The sequence below is a fragment of the Procambarus clarkii genome, chromosome 10 (genome assembly GCF_040958095.1).
Source record: "Procambarus clarkii isolate CNS0578487 chromosome 10, FALCON_Pclarkii_2.0, whole genome shotgun sequence".
Classification (NCBI taxonomy): Eukaryota; Metazoa; Arthropoda; class Malacostraca; order Decapoda; family Cambaridae; genus Procambarus; species Procambarus clarkii.
The window spans coordinates 50122360-50149712 of record NC_091159.1 but is presented as its reverse complement, the minus strand read 5'-3'; the positions used below and the strand labels follow the sequence as shown (position 1 = coordinate 50149712).

Below are 27353 nucleotides of genomic sequence, written 5' to 3'. Positions count from 1 at the left end.
AGGAATGGAAGACTTTATTATATTGGGATTAATTTAATGGTTAAATTTGTAATGATTGAAAAAAAATGTTAAGTAAAAAGTTAAAAAAAAAGTTTTATAAAAAGTTAAAAAAAAAGTTTTTGTAGTGTTTTGTACTGTTAGTGCGCGAACACCTGGGCCTTCTAGGTTCGAGTCTCTCGCAGGGAAGAAGTCTTTTGTGTGTTGATATATATATATATATATATATATATATATATATATATATATATATATATATCCTCTCTTCAGTTTAGCATTGTTTCCAGAAAATGACCTGCGTGACCTCACTTTCTGAGGAAGGACAGTTAAGGAAACCGAAAACTGAAAGTAAAGGTTCCCCGATCATCACCTCTCTCTCTCTCTCTCTCTCTCTCTCTCTCTCTCTCTCTCTCTCTCTCTCTCTCTCTCTCTCTCTCTCTCTCTGGGTGGTAGGAGAAGAAAATATCAAAGTGTTCAGTGAGGATCCACAAGGTCTTCTCTGAGTACTCTTTATTTTCTTCTCCGAGGCTATGGGTCCCTACACTTGCACCAGAGGTGGTACCCCTTATATATAAATATATATATATATATATATATATATATATATATATATATATATATATATATATATATATATATATATATATATATATAACTATATAACTATATATAACCTGTCTCACGACGGTCTAACCGCGGCTCACTCACGTTCCCTATTACACAGTCTGATAAATGGATGTTGGTGTTTAACCGGAGCACGTGCAATGCAATAAGAATTAGGAATAGAAGAAGAAAGTCAGAAGGACAATACCGGTAACAAGAGAACCAACAAGAGACACGAACAAGGTATAAAGAGAACAACATCAGCGCCTACACAGAGTTAAGAGATAGTTCTCTCAGAACACAATATTCTACTTGTATTAGACGAATACTTTATACGGCACCGGTTTGGCACCCACAGCAAGTGGAAACAAAATAAAAAAATAGCTGGATACGAAGATCTGCCGCAAGGCTGAAACAAGAAACATTTGCCGATAAACACGGACGGAGAGAAGAGCCAGGGGAGACATAGTCACAATATACTGGATACTGAAGCACGGACAAATTGAGAAAACGGAACTTCGTGAGAAACACGAATGAGCATGAAGGTTGTTCTTCTTCAAAACACATGGAATGAGCTTATTGAAGAGGTATAGTCGTCGAGATTTAATGATTTACCAACAGATTCGAAAAAGTTTTAGGAAACTAAATGTTGATATAAATAAAAGGGTTTTTCTTCATACCTGCTAGTATGTATGAGAGTAAGTACACACACACACACACACACACACACACACACTCACACACACACACACACACACACACACACACACACACACACACACACACACACACACTACAGAGCCCGATAGGCTCAGGAATCTGTACACCTGTTGATTGACGGTTGAGAGGCGGGACCAAAGAGCCAGAGCTCAACCCCCGCAAACACAACTAGGTGAGTACACACACACACACACACACACACACACACAACAGCAGCAAGAGGCTGAGAAACCATAAGATCATCACATTAGAAGACAAAAAAGATGAATCGAGGTGGAATATGATAATATCGTCTCCAGGTATCAAGAATATTAGACAAACGTCAACAAAAAACAATATTTACCGAGATAAATAGCAGCACTAGTGGTCAGTGTTAGATACCACACGACCAATATGGTCAGAGAAATAAGAAAAACCTCTCCATAAGTGTTTCATTTTAAAGAATGTGAAAAGAAAGAAATTTATAAAATTTCTAGAAATTTTAGAAAAATAGAAAAAATAGAAAAGAGAAGAAATTTATAAAATGAAAGTTGGAAATGAGGCTTAGAGGTTAATTATCTACCCGGCAAGTACACCAAGGTGAATACATCTAGGTGAGTGAACATCGAGAGAGAGAGAGAGAGAGAAACAGACAGACAGACAGAGAGACAGAGAGAGAGCTCTTTAAAAAGTCCTGACAAAGGCCAACCCATAATTTAAATTTGCATAAACCCTCCCCCCCCCCCCGCCTTCGAGTCATCTGAACTGATTTCCCAAAAACCTTCTTTTCTCGAGTTCCATCTACTCATCACGGCTGATGGCTGGATCATCTCTCTGACGGGTCTACGTTCCGTGTCTCAGTCGAAATGTGGACATTCTCTCAGACGAGTCTTCACTAAGGGTGGTACAGTGAAATTCATCCACACATTATATATATATATATATATATATATATATATATATATATATATATATATATATATATATATATATATATATATATATATATATATATATATATATATATATATATATATATATATATATATGCCCCAGATTATGCCCAAGATTACTATCCGAGTGCCGGCGGTGGGGTGGTTCAAATATCCTCGGCTATCACCTCATTATGTCCGGTCGTGAGGGTCAAGTGGATTAAGGCGTCTTGTACATACCAGTTGCGTTGCTTCTGGGAGTATGGGTTCGAGTCACTTCTGGGGTGTGAGTTTTCAGTTGCATATTGTCCTGGGGACCATTCAGGCTTGTTCGCATATATATATATATATATATATATATATATATATATATATATATATATATATATATATATATATATATATATATATATATATATATATATATATATAGATATCTTTTGTTTCGTAACCATTGCAGCTGGTAGTGGACATGTGGTGCTTCTAGGCAATCGTGGGGGATATTTGTCTGGAAGCCTCATGGATATTTGTATTCACCTAATGGTTTACAGAATCCTGGTCCAGGATTATTCTTGAGAATTGTGTTCTTCTCGATTGCGGGCTTGTTTCGTTATGTTTCGCTTAATCGTAGTCGTCCGCTTTATCAAGTGTTTCCGTTTGTCATTCTTAGTTGATAGGACAACATTTGGCTTTTTTGTTGATAGGTCAGCGTGGTTTGGTGGAGTCTGGCTTCTTTGTCACGAGGTCACTGTGACTTAGTGGAATTGGTCCTTACCTCTCATTAAATGGGTTTGACCTCTCATTAAATGGATCTGACATCTCGTTAAATGGGTCTGACCTCATGTTAATCGGAGCCTTACCCTTTAATAAATGGGTCTGACATCTCGTTAAATGGGTCTGACCTCATATTATTCGGGCCTTACCCTTTATTAAATGGGTCTGACTTGTTATAAAATCGCCTGGATTCTTATCAACTGACCTAAATCTCACATCAATTCCCCTGGTGAAAAAATAATCAATGAAATCATTACTCAAAGATTCGAACAATTCAGACGTCCAACAAGGTGTCAACCTCATCCATCATATTCTCTGTGTTAGACATTGACTTTCCACCACACCAACACTGTACACATTGACTCTCCACCACACCTGCACTATACACCTAGACTCTCCACCACACCAGCACCGTACACCTAGACTCCCCACCACACCAACACCGTACACCTAGACTCTCCACCACACCAACACCGTACACCTAGACTCTCCACCACACCAACACCGTACACCTAGACTCTCCACCACACCAACACCGTACACCTAGACTCTCCACCACACCAGTACCGTACACCCAGACTCTCCACCACACAAGATGTAGCTGTTTCGCATGTATATTATAACATCCACAGAGTGCCTCCCTACACCTCCCTCCCACAAGAACATCACATCAAACAAGAAACACAACGCGAGGCCACAAGAAAGATGATTCCTCTTTGCACGAACGCAAGATTTTCGGAGCAACTTGCATGCAAAATACGCAAAATTAGGGAACTGGTTCATTGCAACAGGCTGGTAAGGGAACACAGACACTGCAATGATTCACAAAAATGTAATAAATGAATGGTTCACAGCCCCAAATAATTTGCAATAAATTGCAAGCTTCCCCTCTCACTGCAACAGACAACAGCACAGGATGAGGTAAGATAATTATAATGAGAAACCACGAAGCTGTTACGATTATTCAGCACTTGGACTAGGATAAGGATTTTGGGTAAGAGGGGGGAAAGGAATTAATGACGTCCAACTCTTGGACGGTCGGGGGACTGAACGCGGGCATGCAGGTACGCTCAGCCGTTGCTCTACCGTCCAGTGTAAGTGGTTGGACCTGTACAGAACGAGTGCGTTTCTGATTAGTTACTTACGTGGTAAGGAAAGGCAATTGTCGAGAGAGCTCGCTAAACCGTTAGGCCTTTAAGTGAACTCGCTAAGCCATTATGAATGTATAAGTGAGGTGTCGGCACGAAACTGACTGACTGTCTGTCTGTCTGTCTGTCTGTCTGTCTGTCTGTCTGTCTGTCTGTCTGTCTGTCTGTCTGTCTGTCTGTCTGTCTGTTTGTCTGTCTGTCTCCTCTCTCTCTCTCTCTCTATCTCTCTCTCTCTCTCTCTCTCTCTCTCTCTCTCTCTCTCTCTCTCTCTCTCTCTCTCTCTCTCTCTCTCTCTCTCTCTCTCTCTCTCTCTCTCTCTCCCTCTCTCTGTCACACACACACACACACACACACACACACACACACACACACACACACACACACACACTCACACACACACACACACACACACACACAAACACACACACACACACACACACACATTTTCTATATTAACTACTACATTCCATTAAACTAAAACATTTAATGTTGATAACATACTTGCGCGTCGATAACCGGAAGCTAACAGCCTCGTTAGCTACTCATTTACATAATAATGATCACACGATTTAAGTTTTCAATTTCTGCGCAAAATATTCTCCACAATATTATTTCAACAGTTCCAAGATTCCTCGTAGCATCCTCACGTCTCCTCTCGTGCTCGGAGATGAGGGTAGCTTGAGATTAGAGTGGATGCTGGTGACAGTTCATATTTTGTACTATTGAAGCCGATATAATGTCTGCTTTTTGTATTTCTTGGGGGGGGGGTAGATCAAAGTTCATACTTTGTACTAGTGGACGTTGATTAGGGCCTTATTTTGTACCAGTGGACGTTGATAAAGTCCTTATTTTGTACCAGTGGACGTTGATAAAGTCCTTATTTTGTACCAGTGGACGTTGATAAAGTCCTTATTTTGTTCTAGTGGACGTTGATAAAGTCCACTTTTTTTTCTATTGAATGCAGATTAATGTCCATACGAAGTAAAAAGTTAAAAAAACGACAGCAACAACAACTTAACGAGCCAAAGGACTAATTTAACATATCCAAGGCCTCTGCAGTTGCACAAATTGTAGACTGTTTTGTAGAAGCCAAAAAAAAATCCTTTTTTTTTCAAACAAAAGCCTCTCATTCGCTACGTGTACTATAATTTCGAGCCCATTAAGCCTCCCACTCGCCACAATTTCGAACAGATGCCTCTCAGTCTCAATATTTTATACAGTTTAAGGTGATAATAACAGAGTTCACTAAAGGTCATGCTTTTTAAGAAGAGTTAAAAAAGCAGTTTGAACATACAGAGTAAACAAATATGTGTTTCTCACGGCTTTGGCGAACACAAAAGCATCTTTTTTTGGTAGTCTGGGAGATATTAGGTACTAGACAACTTAGTGTACTTAGAGGATTAGTATACTCAAACACGGTATACTCAACCACTTGGAAATACATAGTTGCTTGGTGCATTAAAACACGGTTATACTCAAGCGTATGGTATATTTATCTATTTAATACTCCGCTACTTAGTACATCCAGACACTTGGTATACTCAAGATCGGTATATTCAGACAATGTTTTGCATCACTTTACTTAATGAGTAGCCCTGTAAATGGACTACTCATTTAGTGAGTACTCATGGTTTATTAAATGAGTTAATGAGGCTATGTATTTTGTAGCCCTGTGGCAAAGTACCTTGCTCATTCAGTTTGAGAGAGCACATCTCTCACTCTCTATAGGACACATCCCCGAGCTGAGGGGTATGAGCTACGAGGAAAGACTACTTAAAAGATTGCAAAGGAAAAACTAGTTCATAACACTGGAAGAAAAAACAGTTAGGGAAGACATGATCACCACCTATGAAATTCTCAGAGGAATTGACTGGGGTAGATAATGAAAGACTATTTAGCACGGGTGGTACGCGAACAAGGGGACACAGGTGGAAACTGAGTACCCACATGAGCCACAGGGACGTTAGAAAGAACTTTTTCAGTGTCAGAGTAGTTAACAGATGGAATGCATTAGGCAGTGAGGTGGTGGAAGCAGACTACATACACAGATTCATATGTAGATATGATAGAGCCTACTGAGCCCAGTAGGCTCAGTAACCTGTGGAGTAATTTGTTGACAGCTTAGAGGCGGAACCAAGGAGCCGAAGCGCAACCCCCCGTAAGCACAACTAGGTGAATACAACTATGTGAGTACACCTCTCACTCTGTATAAAACAGAATTCCCCCTTCATATAAGGTACATTTCCCATTGTTCATAGGAAAATATGTCTCCCAATATATATATATATATATATATATATATATATATATATATATATATATATATATATATATATATATATATATATATATATATATATATATATATGAAAGTAATTGAACTCACTGAATCTCCTCAGATGTCGACTGATGTCAGCTGCATTGTATATTATGAACGATGTAATTTGCTTCTATATACCTTATAGAAGCAAGGTATAACGCAGGTGACATCACCTGCGTTATACCGCAGGTGATGTCACCTGCGTCATGCACATTGATGTTATTATCGTCGTAAAACGACCTACGTTTAACTGACGTTAGTTGCGTTATACACCATTTGGTAGACTAAAAACAAATAATATCTATCATGTTTCATGGCCATCATGGGTATATCTATCATGTTTCATGGCCATCATGGGTATATCTATCATGTTTCATGCCCATAATGGGGATATATCTATCATGTTTCATACCCACCATGGCGTATATCTATCATGTTTCATACCGAAAATGGAGGTTATATCTATCATGTTTCATGCCCATCATGAGGATATATCTATCATGTTTCATGCTATCATTGGTATTCATGCTTTTCCAGTATTAAGCAAGAGCACTTTGGCAATGCAACTGTTCTTTTTCACTGTGCATTTTCGTGTAATTGTAATATTAGTAATGCATCTAATGCTGTGGATTATGCAGGCCTTAAAGTGGGGGCAGGAGTCATTGTCATTGATATATAAAGTCCGCTACACCCACTGTATCCAATTTTCTTAGTGTACCGTTGGTCGTTGTTAGTGTACCGTAAGGTCGTTGTTAGTGTACCGTAAGGTCGTTGTTAGTGTACCGTATGGTCGTTGTTAGTGTACTGTAGATCGTTGTTAGTGTACCGTAAGGTCGTTGTTAGTGTACCGTAGGTCGTTGTTTGTGTACCGTAAGGTCGTTGTTAGTGTACCGTATGGTCGTTTTTAGTGTACTGTAGGTCGATTTTAGTGTACCGTAGGTCGTTTTTAGTGTACCGTAGGTCGTTGTTAGTGTACCGTTAGGTCGTTGTTAGTGTACCGTAGGTCGCTGTTAGTGTACCGTTAGGTCGTTGTTAGTGTAGCGTAGGTCGTTGTTAGTATACCGTTAGGTCGTTGTAAGTGGACTGTAGGTAGTTGTTAGTGTACTGTAGATCGTTGTTAGTGTACCGTAGGTCGTTGCTAGTGTACCGTAAGGTAGTTGTTAGTGTACCGTAGGTGGTTGTTAGTGAACCGTAGGTCGTTGTTAATGTACCGTAGGGTCGTTGTTAGTGTACCGTAAGGTCGTTGTTAGTGTACTGTAAGGTAGTTGTTAGTGTACTGTTAGGTCGTTGTTAGTGTACCGTAAGGCCGTTGTTAGTGTACCGTAGGTCGTTGTTAGTGTACCGTAAGGTCGTTGTTAGTGTACCGTAAGGTCGTTATTAGTGTACCGTAGGTCGTTGTTAGTGTACCGTAAGGTCGTTGTTACTAGAGTGAGACATCAACACTCTCATACCTCCACTATCCTGCCTCATACCTCCACTATCCCGCCTCATACCTCCACTATCCTGCCTCATACCTCCACTATCCTGCCTCATACCTCCACTATCCCGCCTCATACCTCCACTATCCTGCCTCATACCTCCACTATCCCGCCTCATACCTCCACTATCCTGCCTCATACCTCCACTATCCCGCCTCATACCTCCACTATCCCGCCTCATACCTCCACTATCCTGCCTCATACCTCCACTATCCCGCCTCATACCTCCACTATCCCGCCTCATACCTCCACTATCCTGCCTCATACCTCCACTATCCAGCCTCATACCTCCACTATCCCGCCTCATACCTCCACTATCCTGCCTCATACCTCCACTATCCCGCCTCATACCTCCACTATCCCGCCTCATACCTCCACTATCCTGCCTCATACCTCCACTATCCCGCCTCATACCTCCACTATCCTGCCTCATACCTCCACTATCCTGCCTCATACCTCCACTATCCCGCCTCATACCTCCACTATCCTGCCTCATACCTCCACTATCCCGCCTCATACCTCCACTATCCCGCCTCATACCTCCATTAACCCGCCTCATACCTCCACTATCCTGCCTTATACCTCCACTATCCCGCCTCATACCTCCACTATCCCGCCTCATACCTCCACTATCCCGCCTCATACCTCCACTATCCTGCCTCATACCTCCACTATCCTGCCTCATACCTCCACTATCCCGCCTCATACCTCCACTATCCTGCCTCATACCTCCACTATCCCGCCTCATACCTCCACTATCCTGCCTCATACCTCCACTATCCCGCCTCATACCTCCACTATCCCGCCTCATACCTCCACTATCCTGCTTCATACCTCCACTATCCCGCCTCATACCTCCACTATCCCGCCTCATACCTCCACTATCCTGCCTCATACCTCCACTATCCTGCCTCATACCTCCACTATCCCGCCTCATACCTCCACTATCCTGCCTCATACCTCCACTATCCCGCCTCATACCTCCACTATCCTGCCTTATACCTCCACTATCCCGCCTCATACCTCCACTATCCCGCCTCATACCTCCACTACCCCGCCTCATACCTCCACTATCCCGCCTCATACCTCCACTATCCCGCCTCATACCTCCACTATCCTGCCTCATACCTCCACTATCCCGCCTCATACCTCCACTATCCCGCCTCATACCTCCACTATCCTGCCTCATACCTCCACTATCCCGCCTCATACCTCCACTATCCCGCCTCATACCTCCACTATCCTGCCTCATACCTCCACTATCCTGCCTCATACCTCCACTATCCCGCCTCATACCTCCACTATCCTGCCTCATACCTCCACTATCCAGCCTCATACCTCCACTATCCCGCCTCATACCTCCACTATCCTGCCTTATACCTCCACTATCCCGCCTCATACCTCCACTATCCCGCCTCATACCTCCACTATCCCGCCTCATACCTCCACTATCCCGCCTCATACCTCCACTACCCCGCCTCATACCTCCACTATCCTGCCTCATACCTCCACTATCCTGCCTTATACCTCCACTATCCCGCCTCATACCTCCACTATCCCGCCTCATACCTCCACTATCCCGCCTCATACCTCCACTATCCTGCCTCATACCTCCACTATCCCGCCTCATACCTCCACTATCCTGCCTCATACCTCCACTATCCCGCCTCATACCTCCACTATCCTGCCTCATACCTCCACTATCCCGCCTCATACCTCCACTATCCCGCCTCATACCTCCACTATCCCGCCTCATACCTCCACTATCCTGCCTCATACCTCCACTATCCCGCCTCATACCTCCACTATCCCGCCTCATACCTCCACTATCCTGCCTCATACCTCCACTATCCTGCCTTATACCTCCACTATCCCGCCTCATACCTCCACTATCCCGCCTCATACCTCCACTACCCCGCCTCATACCTCCACTATCCCGCCTCATACCTCCACTATCCCGCCTCATACCTCCACTATCCCGCCTCATACCTCCACTATCCTGCCTCATACCTCCACTATCCCGCCTCATACCTCCACTATCCCGCCTCATACCTCCACTACCCCGCCTCATACCTCCACTATCCCGCCTCATACCTCCACTATCCCGCCTCATACCTCCACTATCCTGCCTCATACCTCCACTATCCCGCCTCATACCTCCACTATCCTGCCTCATACCTCCACTATCCTGCCTCATACCTCCACTATCCCGCCTCATACCTCCACTATCCTGCCTCATACCTCCACTATCCAGCCTCATACCTCCACTATCCCGCCTCATACCTCCACTATCCTGCCTTATACCTCCACTATCCCGCCTCATACCTCCACTATCCCACCTCATACCTCCACTATCCCGCCTCATACCTCCACTATCCCGCCTCATACCTCCACTACCCCGCCTCATACCTCCACTATCCTGCCTCATACCTCCACTATCCTGCCTTATACCTCCACTATCCCGCCTCATACCTCCACTATCCCGCCTCATACCTCCACTATCCCGCCTCATACCTCCACTATCCTGCCTCATACCTCCACTACCCCGCCTCATACCTCCACTATCCCGCCTCATACCTCCACTACCCCGCCTCATACCTCTACTATCCCGCCTCATACCTCCACTATCCCGCCTCATACCTCCACTATCCCGCCTCATACCTCCACTATCCTGCCTTATACCTCCACTATCCCGCCTCATACCTCCACTATCCCGCCTCATACCTCCACTATCCCGCCTCATACCTCCACTATCCTGCCTCATACCTCCACTATTCCGCCTCATACCTCCACTATCCCGCCTCATACCTCCACTATCCCGCCTCATACCTCCACTATCCTGCCTCATACCTCCACTATCCCGCCTCATACCTCCAGTATCCCGCCTCATACCTCCACTATCCTGCCTTATACCTCCACTATCCCGCCTCATACCTCCACTATCCCACCTCATACCTCCACTATCCTGCCTCATACCTCCACTATCCCGCCTCATACCTCCAGTATCCCGCCTCATACCTCCACTATCCCGCCTCATACCTCCACTATCCCACCTCACACCTCCACTATCCCGCCTCATACCTCCACTATCCTGCCTCATACCTCCAGTATCCCGCCTCATACCTCCACTATCCCGCCTCATACCTCCACTATCCTGCCTTATACCTCCACTATCCCGCCTCATACCTCCACTATCCCGCCTCATACCTCCACTATCCCGCCTCATACCTCCACTATCCCGCCTCATACCTCCACTATCCCGCCTCATATCTCCACTATCCCGCCTCATACCTCCACTATCCCGCCTCATACCTCCACTATCCCGCCTCGTACCTCCACTATCCCGCCTCGTACCTCCAGTATCCCGCCTCATACCTCCAGTATCCCGCCTCATACCTCCAGTATCCCGCCTCATACCTCCAGAGTTCTGCCTCATAGCTCCAGCACCCTCACCCATTCCTCGACTCTCCCACAACCATTCCAGGGCCCCTCCCACGTTCCTGGGATGGAACACCGTATCGCTTACCATTAGCCAAGGTTCGATACGATAACATAGAAATTTAGTCTCAGCAATACTATAGAGATTCACAGAAAAGCTATAAATCAAGTTTACTCCAGTGGACTGAACTTGAAGGGGAAGCTGTTATGACTAGCTATATACATTGTTTCAGGAAGTATAATAACACAGTACAGAGTCGGAAGCCAGGGACTGAAACACGACACCCAAATCTCGCCAAATGAAATGAAGATAGGTGTAGGGAGCAGAAGGCCAGTTACACGGTATCATTTGGGAGATGAAATTCTTCAAGAGTCAGGGAGAGAGAGAGAGAGAGAGAGAGAGAGAGAGAGAGAGAGAGAGAGAGAGAGAGAGAGAGAGAGAGAGAGAGAGAGAGAGAGAGAGAGAGAGAGAGAAAGAGAGAGAGAGAGAGAAAGACCTGGGGATTGATATCACGCCAGACCTGTCCCCTGAAGCTCATATCAAGAGGAAAACATCAGCGGCATATGCCAAGCTGGCCTACATAAGAACGGCATTTTGACACTTGTGTAAGGAATCATTCAGAACTTTGTATACCACCTATGTCAGACCAATCCTGGAGTATGCAGCCCCAGCATGGAGTCCATATCTAGTCAAGGATATGACTAAACTGGAAAAAGTTCAAAGGTTTGCCACCAGACTAGTACCCGAGCTGAGAGGTATGAGCTACGAGGAGAGACTACAGGAATTAAACCTCACGTCGCTAGAAGACAGAAGAGTTATGGGGGATATGATCAGCACGTACAAGATTCTCAGAGGAATTGACAGGGTAGATAAAGACAAGCTATTTAACACAAGTGACACACGCACTAGGGGACACAGGTGGAAACTGAGTGCCCAAATGAGCCACAGAGATATTAGAAAGAACTTTTTTAGTGTCAGAGTGGTTGACAAATGGAATGCATTAGGCAGTGATGTGGTGGCGGCTGACTCCATACACAGTTTCAAGTGTAGATATAATAGAGCCCAATAAACTCAGGAACCTGTACACCAGTTGATTGACAGTTGAGAGACGAGACCAAAGGGCCAGAGCTCCACCCCCGCAAGCACAAATAGCTGAGTACACACACACAATATCCTAATACACCGATCACTATTCCCAAATATAACCATGCACCATCTACACACCTTTAATAACCTTTAGCCTGTCCTTTAATAACGCACAAACCAACAATATTTAACAATCACAATCTTCACTATCACACAACACACCTCCAGACACGTCCCAGCGCCATTTTCCTGCACCATCCACCCCTCGTAACCCTCTTAACACGTGGATCGAAAGAGACCCAAATTTACTGAGCCCATTACTTTATTATAGGTAGGGGATAGGTGGGGATACGAGGCCCATTTGTCCAGTTAAAAAGAATTTTCCTCCGTGGATTACAGCAGCGAGAGAGGAGACCGAGGGGAGAGGAACGTCATATAGGAGAGGGGAGGTGTTGGGACCGGATGGTTGCATCACAGTTAAAGAGGGGAATCATCAGGCGAGGCCCATGGTCGCTGCATGCACGTTGGAACCGATGGATAGTTACTACCAGTGTGGTTAAGGCCTTGTGGTGCTCAGGTAGGGAGATATAGAGAGTAATAGAGAGATAAAGAGGTGGAGGGAGAGAGAGAGAGAGAGAGAGAGAGAGAGAGAGAGAGAGAGAGAGAGAGAGAGAGAGAGAGAGAGAGAGAGAGAGAGAGAGAGAGAGAGAGAGAGAGATTCATTGACAATTCACATCAGGTGGCTTTTCCTCATTACCATTCCCATTCGCTCAGTTAAAGTGCTTTTTCACACACATTTAATGGTGTGTGGTCATTAAACTCTCCCCACCTTCCCCACAACCCCATCTATATCCCCACCCTTCCCCTCTCCCTCTAATCACCTCCACCCAATATATATATATATATATATATATATATATATACATATATATATATATATATATATATATATATATATATATATATATATATATATATATATATATATATATATATATATATATATATACATATGTATATTATTTAGGTTATTTTTTCCGGATTCAATTAAGTTCATATTACAAAAAGTCGCTTACAGATGCTCCAGCGCTACATATTGGTACTTTCTACCAAATTCTTACTATAAGAACTTCAATACCAGGAGGAACGGTTGGACATCAACATTGTGGACTGAAACAAAATGTCTAGCATTACACTAGAGGCAAATCGTGATCTTAAGAAGAAGCTAAGCACTCAGACGGACCATATTGATGGAAGGAAACACATTGAAAGATTAATGAAGAAGTGACAGTTGCTTGATGCCAGGTTTATATGTCGTCCAAATCTAAATTTAATAATAAAAATAACAGAATACAGAGAAACGGGAGGAACATTGCAATAGCAAACAGATGACTTAAAAAAAAAGTGTCCAAGAGTCGACACTTGTCATGCAAGCACACACGCACACATATACGTAAATCTACATAGGTGAGAACAATGTGTAAAGCTGCATTTCGCCTCTGAAAATTGTTTAGCACTGTAATGCTGCCCAAGGCCCACCGCGTAACTGGAGAAATTTCATTTTCCTGTCAACAGGCAGATAGCGTCCATCGCCCCAGGCGGTTACTGGGCCCAACTGGTTCTCTGGTGCAAACCAGGAAAAGCGAAGCCCAGTACACGCAATGGCCGAGAAAATGACTCAAAAGTTATTCTCATTGTGTTTATGATATTTACCAACGATCCCAAATCCCTATATAAATCCCAGGACTAACAACAGTTTTCCCTACCTTGTCTATTATTGTGTCTATTAGGTCTATTATTCTTTCCGTCCAACGTCTATCCTTCCAATGTTTATCCTGGATAATGGTATATATATTCATGTCGCTTTTTCCTTAAATATACCCAAAAGAACGTCGAAGAAAAAAATTTTCTGTGATTTTTTGGTTTCTCTTCGATTGAGAAGATAAGGAAAAATTCCCTGCCAATTGTATCATAAGTTTTCCTTTCCTGTCAACTGTTGTATATGTCTCAGCTGTCTGTTAATGTTGTCCTCTATAAGAATTTCAGACGGAGGGTGGGGGGAGAGAGATAGAGCAGAAGGGGGGAGAGTGAAGGGAGGAAGAGAGTAATGGAGAGCTGGACGAACAGAAGTAGAAAGGAGAGAGAGGGAAGATGAGGGAGAGGTAGTATGTGAGATATGAGTGGGGAAGGTGGCAGTAGGTGGTGGAGGAGGGGGAATGAGGGGGTGGGAGGTGAAATAGAGGAGGAGAGAGGTGAGAGGGGGGGAGTGTGAGAGATTGGGAGGAAGGGGATACTTTGGGGGGGGGCGGGGAAAATGGGAGTATGAAGTTCCAGCCTGGAGTCCATATCTGGATAAACACAAGACAAAGTTAGAGAAGATTCATAGGTATGCCACCAGACTAGTCTTGGAACTGAGAGATATGAACGACGAGGAAAGGCCAAGGGAGCTTAACCTAACGTCCCTGGAAAACAGAAGAGTAAAGGGAGACATGATAACCGACTACAAAATTCTCTGGGAAATTGACATGGTGGAAAAGACAAACTCTTTAGCACGGGTGGAACACGAACAAGGGGACATAGGAGGAAACTTAGTACCCAAATAAGTCACAGAGACATTAGAAAGATTTTTTTCAGAGTAGTTAACAATTGGAATGCATTAAGTAATGATGTGGTGGAGGCTGACTCCATACACAGTTTCAAATATAGATATGACAAAGCCAAGTAGGCTCAGGAATCTGTACACCAGTTGATTGAAAGGGGAGAACAGATACACAGAGAATGACAAGGAGGTGTATGAAGAACTTAACAAGAGATTCCAGGAGGTCTTCACAATAGAACAAGGAGAAGCCCCTGCACTAAATGAGGAGGCGGCAAACCAAGCAACCTTGGAGGAATTTGGCCTCACCAGTGATGAGGTCAAAAGGTGTCTGCTGGAGCTGGATGTGACAAAGGCTGTTGGGCCTGATAAAATCTCACCATGGATACTAAAGGAAGGTGCAGAAGCACTAAGTGTGCCACTCTCTATGGTGTATAACAGGTCACTGGAAACAGGAGACTTACCAGAAAGTTGGAAGACAGCTAACGTGGTCCCAATATACAAAAAGGGTGACAGGCAAGAGGCACTGAATTACAGGCCAGTTTCCTTAACTTGTATACCATGCAAGGTGATGGAGAAGATTGTGAGGAAAAGGCTCGTAGAGCATCTGGAGGGAAATAACTTTGTAACGCACCACCAACATGGGTTCAGAGAAGGTAAATCGTGCCTCACAGGTTTAATAGAATTTTATGACCAGGCAACGAAAATTAGGCAGGAAAGAGAAGGGTGGGCCGACTGCATTTTCCGGGATTGCCAAAATGCCTTTGACACAGTACCCCATAAAAGGCTGTTAAAAAAGTTGGAGCAACAGGCAGGAGTAAAAGGGAAGGTGCTCCAGTGGATAAGGGAGTACTTAAGCAACAGGAAACAGCGAGTAACGGTGAGGGGGGAGACATCAGAGTGGCGAGATGTCACCAGCGGAGTCTCACAGGGCTCAGTACTTGGACCCATCCTGTTTCTAATATATGTGAACGATCTTCCAGAGGGTATAGACTCATTCCTCTCGATGTTTGCTGATGATGCAAAAATTATGAGAAGAATCAAGACGGATGAAGATAGACAGAGACTACAGGATGAGCTGGATAAACTGGAGGAATGGTCTAGAAAATGGCTGCTAAAGTTCAACTCGGGAAAGTGTAAGGTGATGAAATTAGGCGAAGGGAGCAGGAGGCTGAACACAAGGTATCATCTGGGAGGGGAAATCCTGCAAGAGTCAAATAGAGAGAAGGATCTGGGGGTTGATATCACACCGAACCTGTCCCCAGAGGCCCACATCAAAAGAATATCATCAGCGGCATATGCTAGACTGGCCAACTTAAGAACTGCCTTCAGAAACTTGTGTAAGGAATCTTTCAGAACCCTGTATACCACTTATGTAAGACCAATCCTGGAGTATGCAGCTCCAGCCTGGAGTCCATACCTAGTTAAACACAAGACAAAGTTAGAGAAGATTCAGAGGTATGCCACCAGGCTCGTCACGGAACTGAGAGGATTGAGCTACGAGGAAAGGCTAAAGGAGCTGAACCTCACATCCCTGGAAAACAGAAGAGTAAGGGGAGACATGATAACCACCTACAAAATTCTCAGGGGAATTGACAGGGTGGACAAAGACAAACTCTTCAGCACGGGTGGGACACGAACAAGGGGACACAGGTGGAAACTTAGTACCCAGATGAGCCACAGAGACGTTAGAAAGAATTTTTTCAGTATCAGAGTAGTTAATAAATGGAATGCACTAGGAAGTGATGTGGTGGAGGCTGACTCCATACACAGTTTCAAATGTAGATATGATAGAGCCCAGTAGGCTCAGGAATCTGTACACCAGTTGATTGACAGTTGAGAGGCGGGACCAAAGAGCCAAAGCTCAACCCCCGCAAGCACAATTAGGTGAGTACAATTAGGTGAGTACACACACACACACACACACACACACACACACACACACACACACACACACACACACACACACACACACACACACAGGGATAACCTATCCAAGGATGGGATCGGAAGGAAAATAACTAAATAACCGAAGAGTAACATATGACGAGATGAGGAACTTTCTAATGGGAATACCAAAGGAAACATAACGCAGAGAAAATACTGCACAGGATATGTTGGACTATGTCACCCAGAAGTGCCAGGAAGCTGCAGACAGGTTTATCACGGCCCAAAAGGAGAAAAATGAAATTTAAGAAAAGAATCCACGACCAATCAGGAATGTAAGGTAGCGAAGCAATTGAGAACAAGAACTACAGGAACAACAGAACACCAGAGAGCAGGGAGAGATACCAGAGGGCCAGAAATGAGTACCTAAGAATGAGGAGAGAAGCAGTGAGTAAAGCTAAGACCCAACCAAAACTGCTCCACAGCCACATCAGGAGGAAAACAGCAGTGAAGGAACAAGTGATGAAACTGAGAAAAGGAGGGAGAACAGATTCACAGAGAATGACAAGGAAGTGTGTGTGAAGAACTCAACAAGAGATCCAGGAGGTGTTCACAATAGAACAAGGAGAAACCCCTGCACTAAATGAGGAGGCAAACCAAGCAACCTTGGAGGAATTAGTGGTCAAAAGGAATCTGTTGGAGTTGAATGTGACAAAGGGTGTTGGGCCTGACAAAATCTCACCGTGGATACAAGAAGTAGGTGCAAAAGCACTAAGTGTTCCGCTCTCTATGGTGCATAACCATAGAGAGCTATCAATCAACCAGATGAGTGATAGTTGAGAGGCGGAACCAAAGAGCCAAAGCTCAACCCCCGCATCACATATAACACATGCACATACACATGTATGAAGTGTATGTGTGTGTGTGTGTAGTAGTAGTAGGCATCCATCAGTCTCAGGAGACTATGGAGTGGCGCTCTGGTTGTCTGGAGTGACCTCTCCAGGACGCCAAGCCAGGGAAGGTTGATATGGAGGAGAAGCTGTTACCCAAGCAGCAGGTTCCCACACTCCACGGTGCCGAAAGTCTCCAATGGAAAGGCAAACGACAATGCGATTGGCTCCAGCGCCGCCGCAGGAACTGTAAGCTCCGGAGTAGACCTCGAAGTTGGTGAAAGAAGGCACAGGGACTCCAACCCCGGAGACCGCCGTGGTCGGGGCCGGAGAAGAACCACCCCAGCAAGGGTATGAACGACCCCAGCCTCCTGAAGCAGAGCCTGGGGGGCCGCACGAGCCCCAGGAGGTGGACGGCCCGGTCCCGCACCTACAAGTTCCTGACAGAGATCGTCACAGTCCTCTTTCACCCGAGGCCCGCTCCCTTCAAGACCAAGCAGAAGGAAGAGTGATAATTAGTAATCAAATAAATCACTAATACAAAAATTATTATTTTAATAATTATTATAATAATAAAAATAATTAATATTTACAATATGTGTGTACTCACACACACATACACTCCATATATGTGTATGTGTATGCGTTATATGTGACCTTACTGGGTACGTGCACACATGCCTGGTATTTAACGAAAACATAATGGATGGTAACTCCATATTTTACCATACCTCGCGTGATGCGACCTCTCCTCTACCAATAGCATGACCCCGTTCAATCCCTTCTCACGCTATGAACTATTATTGAACTAACACGCTGCGTTTTTGGAGCACTCCCGTTGCCGATCGATTCGGATACACATTCTCACACAATTAAACGTATGCGCGCGCTCACACACGCTCCCACACGCACACACACACACACACACACACACACAATGAAACAGACAGAGAGAAAGATCTAGGAGTTGATATCACACCAAACCTGTCTCCTGAAGCCCACATAAAGAGAATAACGTCTGCGGCATATGCGAGGCTGGCTAACATCAGAACGGCGTTCAGGAACCTGTGTAAGGAATCATTCAGAATCTTGTACACCACATATGTAAGACCAATCCTGGAGTATGCGGCCCCAGCATGGAGCCCGTACCTTGTCAAGCACAAGACGAAGCTGGAAAAAGTCCAAAGGTATGCTACTAGACTAGTCCCAGAACTAAGAGGCATGAGTTATGAGGAAAGGCTGCGGGAAATGCACCTCACGACACTGGAAGACAGAAGAGTAAGGGGGGACATGATCACAACCTACAAAATCCTCAGGGGAATCGACCGGGTAAACAAGGACGAACTTTTCAACACTGGTGGGACGCGAACAAGGGGACACAGGTGGAAGCTGAGTACCCAAATGAGCCACAGAGACGTTAGAAAGAACTTTTTCAGTGTCAGAGTAGTTAGCAAATGGAATGCATTAGGAAGTGATGTGGTGGAGGCTGACTCCATTCACAGTTTCAAATGTAGATATGATAGAGCCCAATAGGCTCAGGAATCTGTACACCAGTTGATTGACGGTTGAGAGGCGGGACCAAAGAGCCAGAGCTCAACCCCCGCAAGCACAATTAGGTGAGTACAATTAGGTGAGTACACACACACACACACACACACACACACACACACACACACACACACACACACACACACACACACACACACACACACACACACACACATACATATATGTATATATATACAGCCATATCAGAAGGAAGATGAATAGCCAATAGGAAGAAGGCCAATAGGTAGGCCAATAGGAAGATGATTTTAAATGATCAGGTCATCAGAATTGACAAAAAGAGAGGTCACACGGAAAATGATAAGGAGGTATGCGAGAAACTTTCAGAAAGTATTCAAGCTGTTACCTAAGTTGCCACTAGAGCCACTGAACGGGAAATGCTACAGGAAAGGCTCTTTGAAGTAACATTGATGCCAGAAAAAGTCAAGAAACAGCCAGGGGTACTTGACGTGACAAAAGCGGGGGGGGGGGTGCCAAACAAAATTTCACCATGGATACTAAAAGAGGCAGCTGAAGCATTGTGCTGCCCCCTTGCCATCATATTCAATTCCTCCCAATTAAGGAGAAACTTCCCAACTGTTGGAAAAATGGCTAATGTGATGCCAATTTAGAAGAAAGAGGAACTAATGAAACCGTTAAACTAAAGATCCGTATCTCTAACACGTATCTCCAACAAACTGCTATATAAACTAATCCCAAACAGGCCAGTAGAATATAAATTGTCATACACACTTTCGAAACAAAGGATATAAATTGGGAAAAATTTAGAATCAGGAAAAAACGTGAGTAAAACTTTATTTTGAAGGGCCATAACCAGAACCTTCAAAAATAACAACTGCCGCCATAACTATTTGTCATTAGCCAACAGGATCGATATTGGGATTGTAATCAAGTGAGACTTTAATCTAAAGTAGTTTGACTTGAAGAAAACTGGAACCTTCTTTGAGTCATGGAAGACTTGGAGAAGTATTTATTAAATATAAATTAAGATGGTGTTAACAATAGAGCAAAGGAAGTTAAAGTTTTGCTGTAGTATGCTGATATATTTAAGTAAGAAGTAAAGAAATAAATGGTAGATTTTGATTCAAAAACTACGGAAGCAAGATCTTGTGAACACATCACGAACATCTACAACAAGACTCTTGGTTAAATAAAAAACTACTTCGAGCCTTTGAAATAATATTTATGATGATGGTAAAATATTAAGAAATCTGGGTTACCTGGAAAGAGGTGCGTCACTAATTAAACACAAGCACGGGCTCAGGCAACACAGAACACTAATGAAACACAAGCACGGGCTCAGGCAACACAGAACACTAATGAAACACAAGCACGGGCTCAGGCAACACAGAACACTAATGAAACACAAGCACGGGCTCAGGCAACACAGAACACTAATGAAACACAAGCACGGGCTCAGGCAACACAGAACACTAATGAAACACAAGCACGGGCTCAGGCAACACAGAACACTAATGAAACACAAGCACGGGGTCAGGCAACACAGAACACTAATGAAACACAAACACGGGCTCAGGCAACACAGAACACTAATGAAACACAAGCACGGGCTCAGGCAACACAGAACACTAATGAAACACAAGCACGGGGTCAGGCAACACAGAACACTAATGAAACACAAGCACGGGCTCAGGCAACACAGAACACTAATGAAACACAAGCACGGGCTCAGGCAACACAGAACACTAATGAAACACAAGCACGGGCTCAGGCAACACAGAACACTAATGAAACACAAGCACGGGCTCAGGCAACACAGAACACTAATGAAACACAAGCACGGGGTCAGGCAACACAGAACACTAATGAAACACAAGCACGGGGTCAGTCAACACAGAACACTAATGAAACACAAGCACGGGCTCAGGCAACACAGAACACTAATGAAACACAAGCACGGGGTCAGTCAACACAGAACACTAATGAAACACAAGCACGGGGTCAGTCAACACAGAACACTAATGAAACACAAGCACGGGGTCAGTCAACACAGAACACTAATGAAACACACGCACGGGCTCAGTCAACACAGAACACTAATGAAACACAAGCACGGGGTCAGGCAACACAGAACACTAATGATACACAAGCACGGGCTCAGGCAACACAGAACACTAATGAAACACAAGCACGGGGTCAGTCAACACAGAACACTAATGAAACACAAGCACGGGGTCAGGCAACACAGAACACTAATGAAACACAAGCACGGGCTCAGGCAACACAGAACACTAATGAAACACAAGCACGGGGTCAGTCAACACAGAACACTAATGAAACACAAGCACGGGGTCAGTCAACACAGAACACTAATGAAACACAAGCACGGGGTCAGGCAACACAGAACACTAATGAAACACAAGCACGGGCTCAGGCAACACAGAACACTAATGAAACACAAGCACGGGCTCAGGCAACACAGAACACTAATGAAACACAAGCACGGGGTCAGTCAACACAGAACACTAATGAAACACAAGCACGGGGTCAGTCAACACAGAACACTAATGAAACACAAGCACGGGCTCAGGCAACACAGAACACTAATGAAACACAAGCACGGGCTCAGGCAACACAGAACACTAATGAAACACAAGCACGGGCTCAGGCAACACAGAACACTAATGAAACACAAGCACGGGGTCAGTCAACACAGAACACTAATGAAACACAAGCACGGGCTCAGGCAACACAGAACACTAATGAAACACAAGCACGGGCTCAGGCAACACAGAACACTAATGAAACACACGCACGGGCTCAGGCAACACAGAACACTAATGAAACACAAGCACGGGCTCAGGCAACACAGAACACTAATGAAACACAAGCACGGGCTCAGGCAACACAGAACACTAATGAAACACAAGCACGGGCTCAGGCAACACAGAACACTAATGAAACACAAGCACGGGCTCAGGCAACACAGAACACTAATGAAACACAAGCACGGGCTCAGTCAACACAGAACACTAATGAAACACAAGCACGGGCTCAGGCAACACAGAACACTAATGAAACTCACGCACGGGCTCAGGAACCAACATACTCAAATGAAACACACACACACACACCGAACTTACAAACTTGACATGGCGACCACAAATAGAAAGACACACGGGTGAGAACTATGTACTCACGTAAACAAATGCTGATATTGCAACTAGTGGATCGTGGAGCAGACGACATAAAGGGAACTGGAGAGGGAAACGAGAGGACCGACCTCCACACAAGGACACAGAGACATCACAAAAACACAATAACTCGATACTCTAAGGTTTTAGACACCATCACTCTTCCCTTCAATGATGGACCAACGATATATCTATACTTGGGTTATAATTCAATAAATCATCGGTGCGATTGCAGTTTGTATCACAGGAAGAATTTCAAAGTAAATATTGAAGAAAAATATCTTGGTCTCTCTCTCTCTCTCTCTCTCTCTCTCTCTCTCTCTCTCTCTCTCTCTCTCTCTCTCTCTCTCTCTCTCTCTCTCTCTCTCTCTCTCTGTCTCTGTCTCTCTCTCTCTCTCTCTCTCTCTCTCTCTCTCTCTCTCTCTCTCTCTCTCTCTCTCTCTCTCTCTCTCTCTCTCTCTCTCTCTCTGTCTCTGTCTGTCTCTCTCTCTCTCTCTCTCTCTCTCTCTCTCTCTCTCTCTCTCTCTCTCTCTCTCTCTCTCTCTCTCTCTCTCTCTCTCTCTCTCTCTCTCTGCCGAAATATTAAAAGCAATATGATTATTTCTTTTGCATGAGGTCGCAAATTAGATACAATAGATCCCTGAATGATGGTGCAAAGAACCTAAGCAGGCGCTGTTCCCAAAGATGGTATCATATCAATCTTTGCTTGGAAGTGCGAACCGCCTCCCCCCCCCCCCACCCCCCCCCAAAAAAAAATCGTTTGTTCATTCCTAGTTCCAAAGAAGAACACGTGTGGTTATTGGTGGAGTGAAATAAGACTGCCTGTTCATCGGTGAAATAGATAACATTTGTTCATCAGTGAACCAAAATTAAAAAACTTTTGTTCACCGATGAACCAAAAAGTAGAAAACGTCTGTTCATCAATGTATCAAAAGTAGGAAAAGGTTTTGTCATCAAAGAAACAAAAAGGAGAACACTTTTGTTCATCGGTCTCTACGTAACAACGCCCCCCCCCCCCCCACACACACAAACAACAGAAGACCCAGGCAAGAATATGATGACAGCAACACAGAATGCATAGATGAATTGCATAGAGCAGCAACAGTGTCACACGAAATGAGAGCTAGACTTCTAGTCATGGGGGACCTAAATCATGGAGAGATTGACTTGGAATCCAGAAATCCTCATGGTGGGGGAAGAAACGTGGGGGACGAAATTAGTAGAAGTTGTAGAAAGAAACTTCTTGACACAACATGTAAAGAAAGTTACAATAGAAAAGGGAGGAGATACACCAAGCGAACTGAACCTGATCTTCACGCAGGATAAGAAAGAGATTGAGAACTTGGTATTTAATAGTGGTATGAAATGACAGTTGTGTTATGGTATTTGACTACATGATGGAACTCAGAACAGTGCCCATAAGACAAGGAGTCAGAGGAGGGAGAGCAGACTATAAAAAAAGGAGACAACATGAGAGTAAGAGAGAGTGTCTGGGAAGTATGGTGGGTGTGTTTTTAATGTGTGATGCCTCACCTATGTCGCGGTATCTGTCTAATGTTTTGACGTCATTTGTCAGGATATCTTTGGTGATGATCTGGCTGTGTGGATGATTATATGTTCCTTAATAAGGCCTCGCTGTTTGCGTAATAAATAAGGTCAAAAGAATACATTTTTTCAGCGCATAATGTTTGATATTACCAAAGAATATTAGTACTTCAGTCGAGTCCTATTGAAATCGTGAGATGTTTCATGGGGGTTACTTTGGCACAGTGTCAAGTGGTACTCTTTTCCTTGATGCAAATTTCGACCAGCCAGTGTTGATGGGCATGTACCCAACGATAATTACTGTGAGAAATTGAATGAAGGTAGCCCAAGCGTGTGGCTTCTATCCGCGGACAGACTTAATAATATAAATAATAATTATTATCATTTAATTAATAATTAACATAATATATATAGAATAATTAAATTTTTAAGCAGTTCTTAAAGTTAGAATAAGAGACTTCCCTTCAAACCACACGTCAAAGAAATGTTTCTTCCAAACCATATTCTAAAAATGAGTTTCAGTTTAATATCGTAAATAAATTGATTTCCTCCATATATATATATATATATATATATATATATATATATATATATATATATATATATATATATATATATATATATATATATATACAAAAAATCCTTCTCTTTTAAAGAATATATTAGAATTATGTTCTTTAATGTACCACGTTATAATAAAGCTTCATTCCTGTCCTTAGTTTCAGGAAACCAGTTTCATTCTCGGACGTCAGTACAACAACAAAATATTACATGTCTTCTTTTAAAAATGTTTTCCTTCCTCTTCCCTTCTCTTCTTCTGTCTCTCTCTCCTTCCGCCTCTCTCTCTCTCTCTCTCTCTCTCTCTCTCTCTCTCTCTCTCTCTCTCTCTCTCTCTCTCTCTCTCCCCTTCTCCTCTCCTTTAAGGATAAATTATTTCCGTCTTTATCTTAGGTCAAAAATAATGTTTCCTTTCCTTTACCAAGACCAGAAATACTGTTTTCTTTCTTATCTCTGGTCAGAAACCATATTTCTTTCATTATCCCGAGTTAGAAACAATATTTCCTAACATATTCCAGGTTAGAAATAATACTTCCTACTATAATCCCAGGTCAGAAATAATACTTCCAATTATAATCTCACGTCAAACACATTTTATCCTTCCCAGCAATACACTAGGTAGAATCCACCATCCCTGTCACACGTTCGAACCAATTTGACCTGTCCTTACTGGGTTTTGCTGTGTCAATTACCACGTTAATAATAAATGGTGTTACCAAGCACACGTTAAGGATTTTTTTTCCTTTCTACCTCGTGTCAAAAAATGTTTTATTATATACCGCGTCAGAAATAGGCTTCTTTAACTCCCACGCGCCAGAAACAACTTCCAATTCTTCTGTGCCAGGCAGGGTAAAGCATTAAGTCATTGCAGTTACTTAAAACCGTAAAACAGTTATAAATGCAGCGGTTGGACTTACCTGTTGACGCCAGACTGATGGTACAACACAGGGCCCACGCTACCCTCAAGTCCATCCGCATGTTTACACTCTCAATGTACTTTCCAATATTATTAACTCTAGGAGCGGAAACACTCGAGTGAGGTAATTGTTTCCAGTCGCTATTCAGGTCAAATTCATCGTCAGATTACGTGATGTACGTTTTCTATGCTGTGACTTGTGCGAAATTATTGACCTCTTGTCGAATTCGAGTGTTCAGAATCACATATCAGTTGAGTATACATATATGCATTCTATAAATTGATATTACTAGCAAAAAAAAAATAATGGCATTCAATTCTTCAAGGTTATCAACTTTATCAATCACATAGAGTCGATAAAAAGTGGCAATATTGGAGCCACAGACTTCATAAACAAAATTTTAAACACTTGCTATAATCACTTAATTATTTACTGTTTTCCCATCTGTGCTGTTCACTTGAGACAAGCTACAGAGGCAAGAGGGCACAGGAGGCCTTACCCTCAGCAGGACAATGTAGAGGAAGCCATGAGGGAAGAGGGTAGGGAGAGAGAGGGGTGAGAGCCGATGAGGCAGGGAGGGGGGTGTGTAAGGGGGAACCCGGAGAGAGTGAGAGTGTAGAGAAGAGCGACACGTCCTTCCCGCACTGTGGGTAGCGGGAGACTGGCTAGACCCGGCCTAACCTCGTGTGACACACACACACACACACACACACACACACACACACACACACACACACACACACACACACACACACACACACACACACACACACACACACATAAACAAACACACAGGTGGTGACAAATGGAATGCATTGGGAAGTGATGTGGTGGAGGCTGACTCCATACACAGTTTCAAATGTAGATACGATAGAGTCCAATAGGCTCAGGAACCTGTACACCAGTTGATTGAAATTTGAGAGGCGGAACCAAAGAGCCAAAGCTCAACCCCCGCAAGCACAAATAGGTGAGTATAGGGAGATACGCATACTCCAACCCTGGAGTATGCGGCCCCAGCATGGAGCCCGTACCTTGTCAAGTGCAAGGCGAAGCTTGAAAAAGTTCAGAGGTATGCCACTAGACTAGTCCCAAAACTAAGAGGCATGAGTTACGAGGAAAGGCTGCGGGAAATGCACCTCACGACACTGGAAGACAGAAGAGTAAGGGGAGACATGATCACAACCTAAAAAAACTTCTCAGAGGAATTGACAGGGTAGATAAAGATAAACTATTTAACAAGGGTGGTACGCGAACAAAGGGACACAGGTGGAAACTGAGTACCCAAATGAGCCACAGGGATGTTAGAAATAACTTTTTCAGTGTCAGAGTAGTCAACAGGTGGAATGCATTAGGCAGTGATGTGGTGGAGGCTGACTCCATACACAGTTTCAAATGTAGAGATGATAGAGCCCAGTAGGCTCAGGAATCTGTACACCGGTTGATTGACTGTTGAGAGGCGGAACCAAAGAGTCAGAGCTCAACCCCCGCAAGCACAATTAGGTGAGTACACACACACACACACACAGGGGCCTCGTAGCCTGGTGGATAGCGCGCAGGATTCGTAATTCTGTGGCGCGGGTTCGATTCCCGCACGAGGCAGAAACAAATGGGCAAAGTTTCTTTCACCCTGAATGCCCCTGTTACCTAGCAGTAAATAGGTACCTGGGAGTTAGTCAGCTGTCACGGGCTGCTTCCTGGTGTGTGTGTGTGTGTGTGTGTGTGGTGTGGAAAAAAAACAACAACAAAAAAAAAGTAGTTAGTAA

General features: G+C 43.9%; 1 protein-coding gene across 1 annotated transcript in view; it reads right to left on the bottom strand.

Moving 5' to 3' along the window:
* Positions 1-26229, bottom strand: part of LOC138363365 (uncharacterized) — a 325989-nt gene extending 299760 nt beyond the window's left edge. The window contains exon 1 of the mRNA XM_069322394.1: positions 25591-26229. Within this exon, the coding sequence (XP_069178495.1) occupies positions 25591-25651 (61 nt within the window). The 5' untranslated portion in view covers positions 25652-26229. The remainder of the gene's footprint in view (positions 1-25590) is intronic.
* Positions 26230-27353: the final 1124 nt, after the last annotated feature.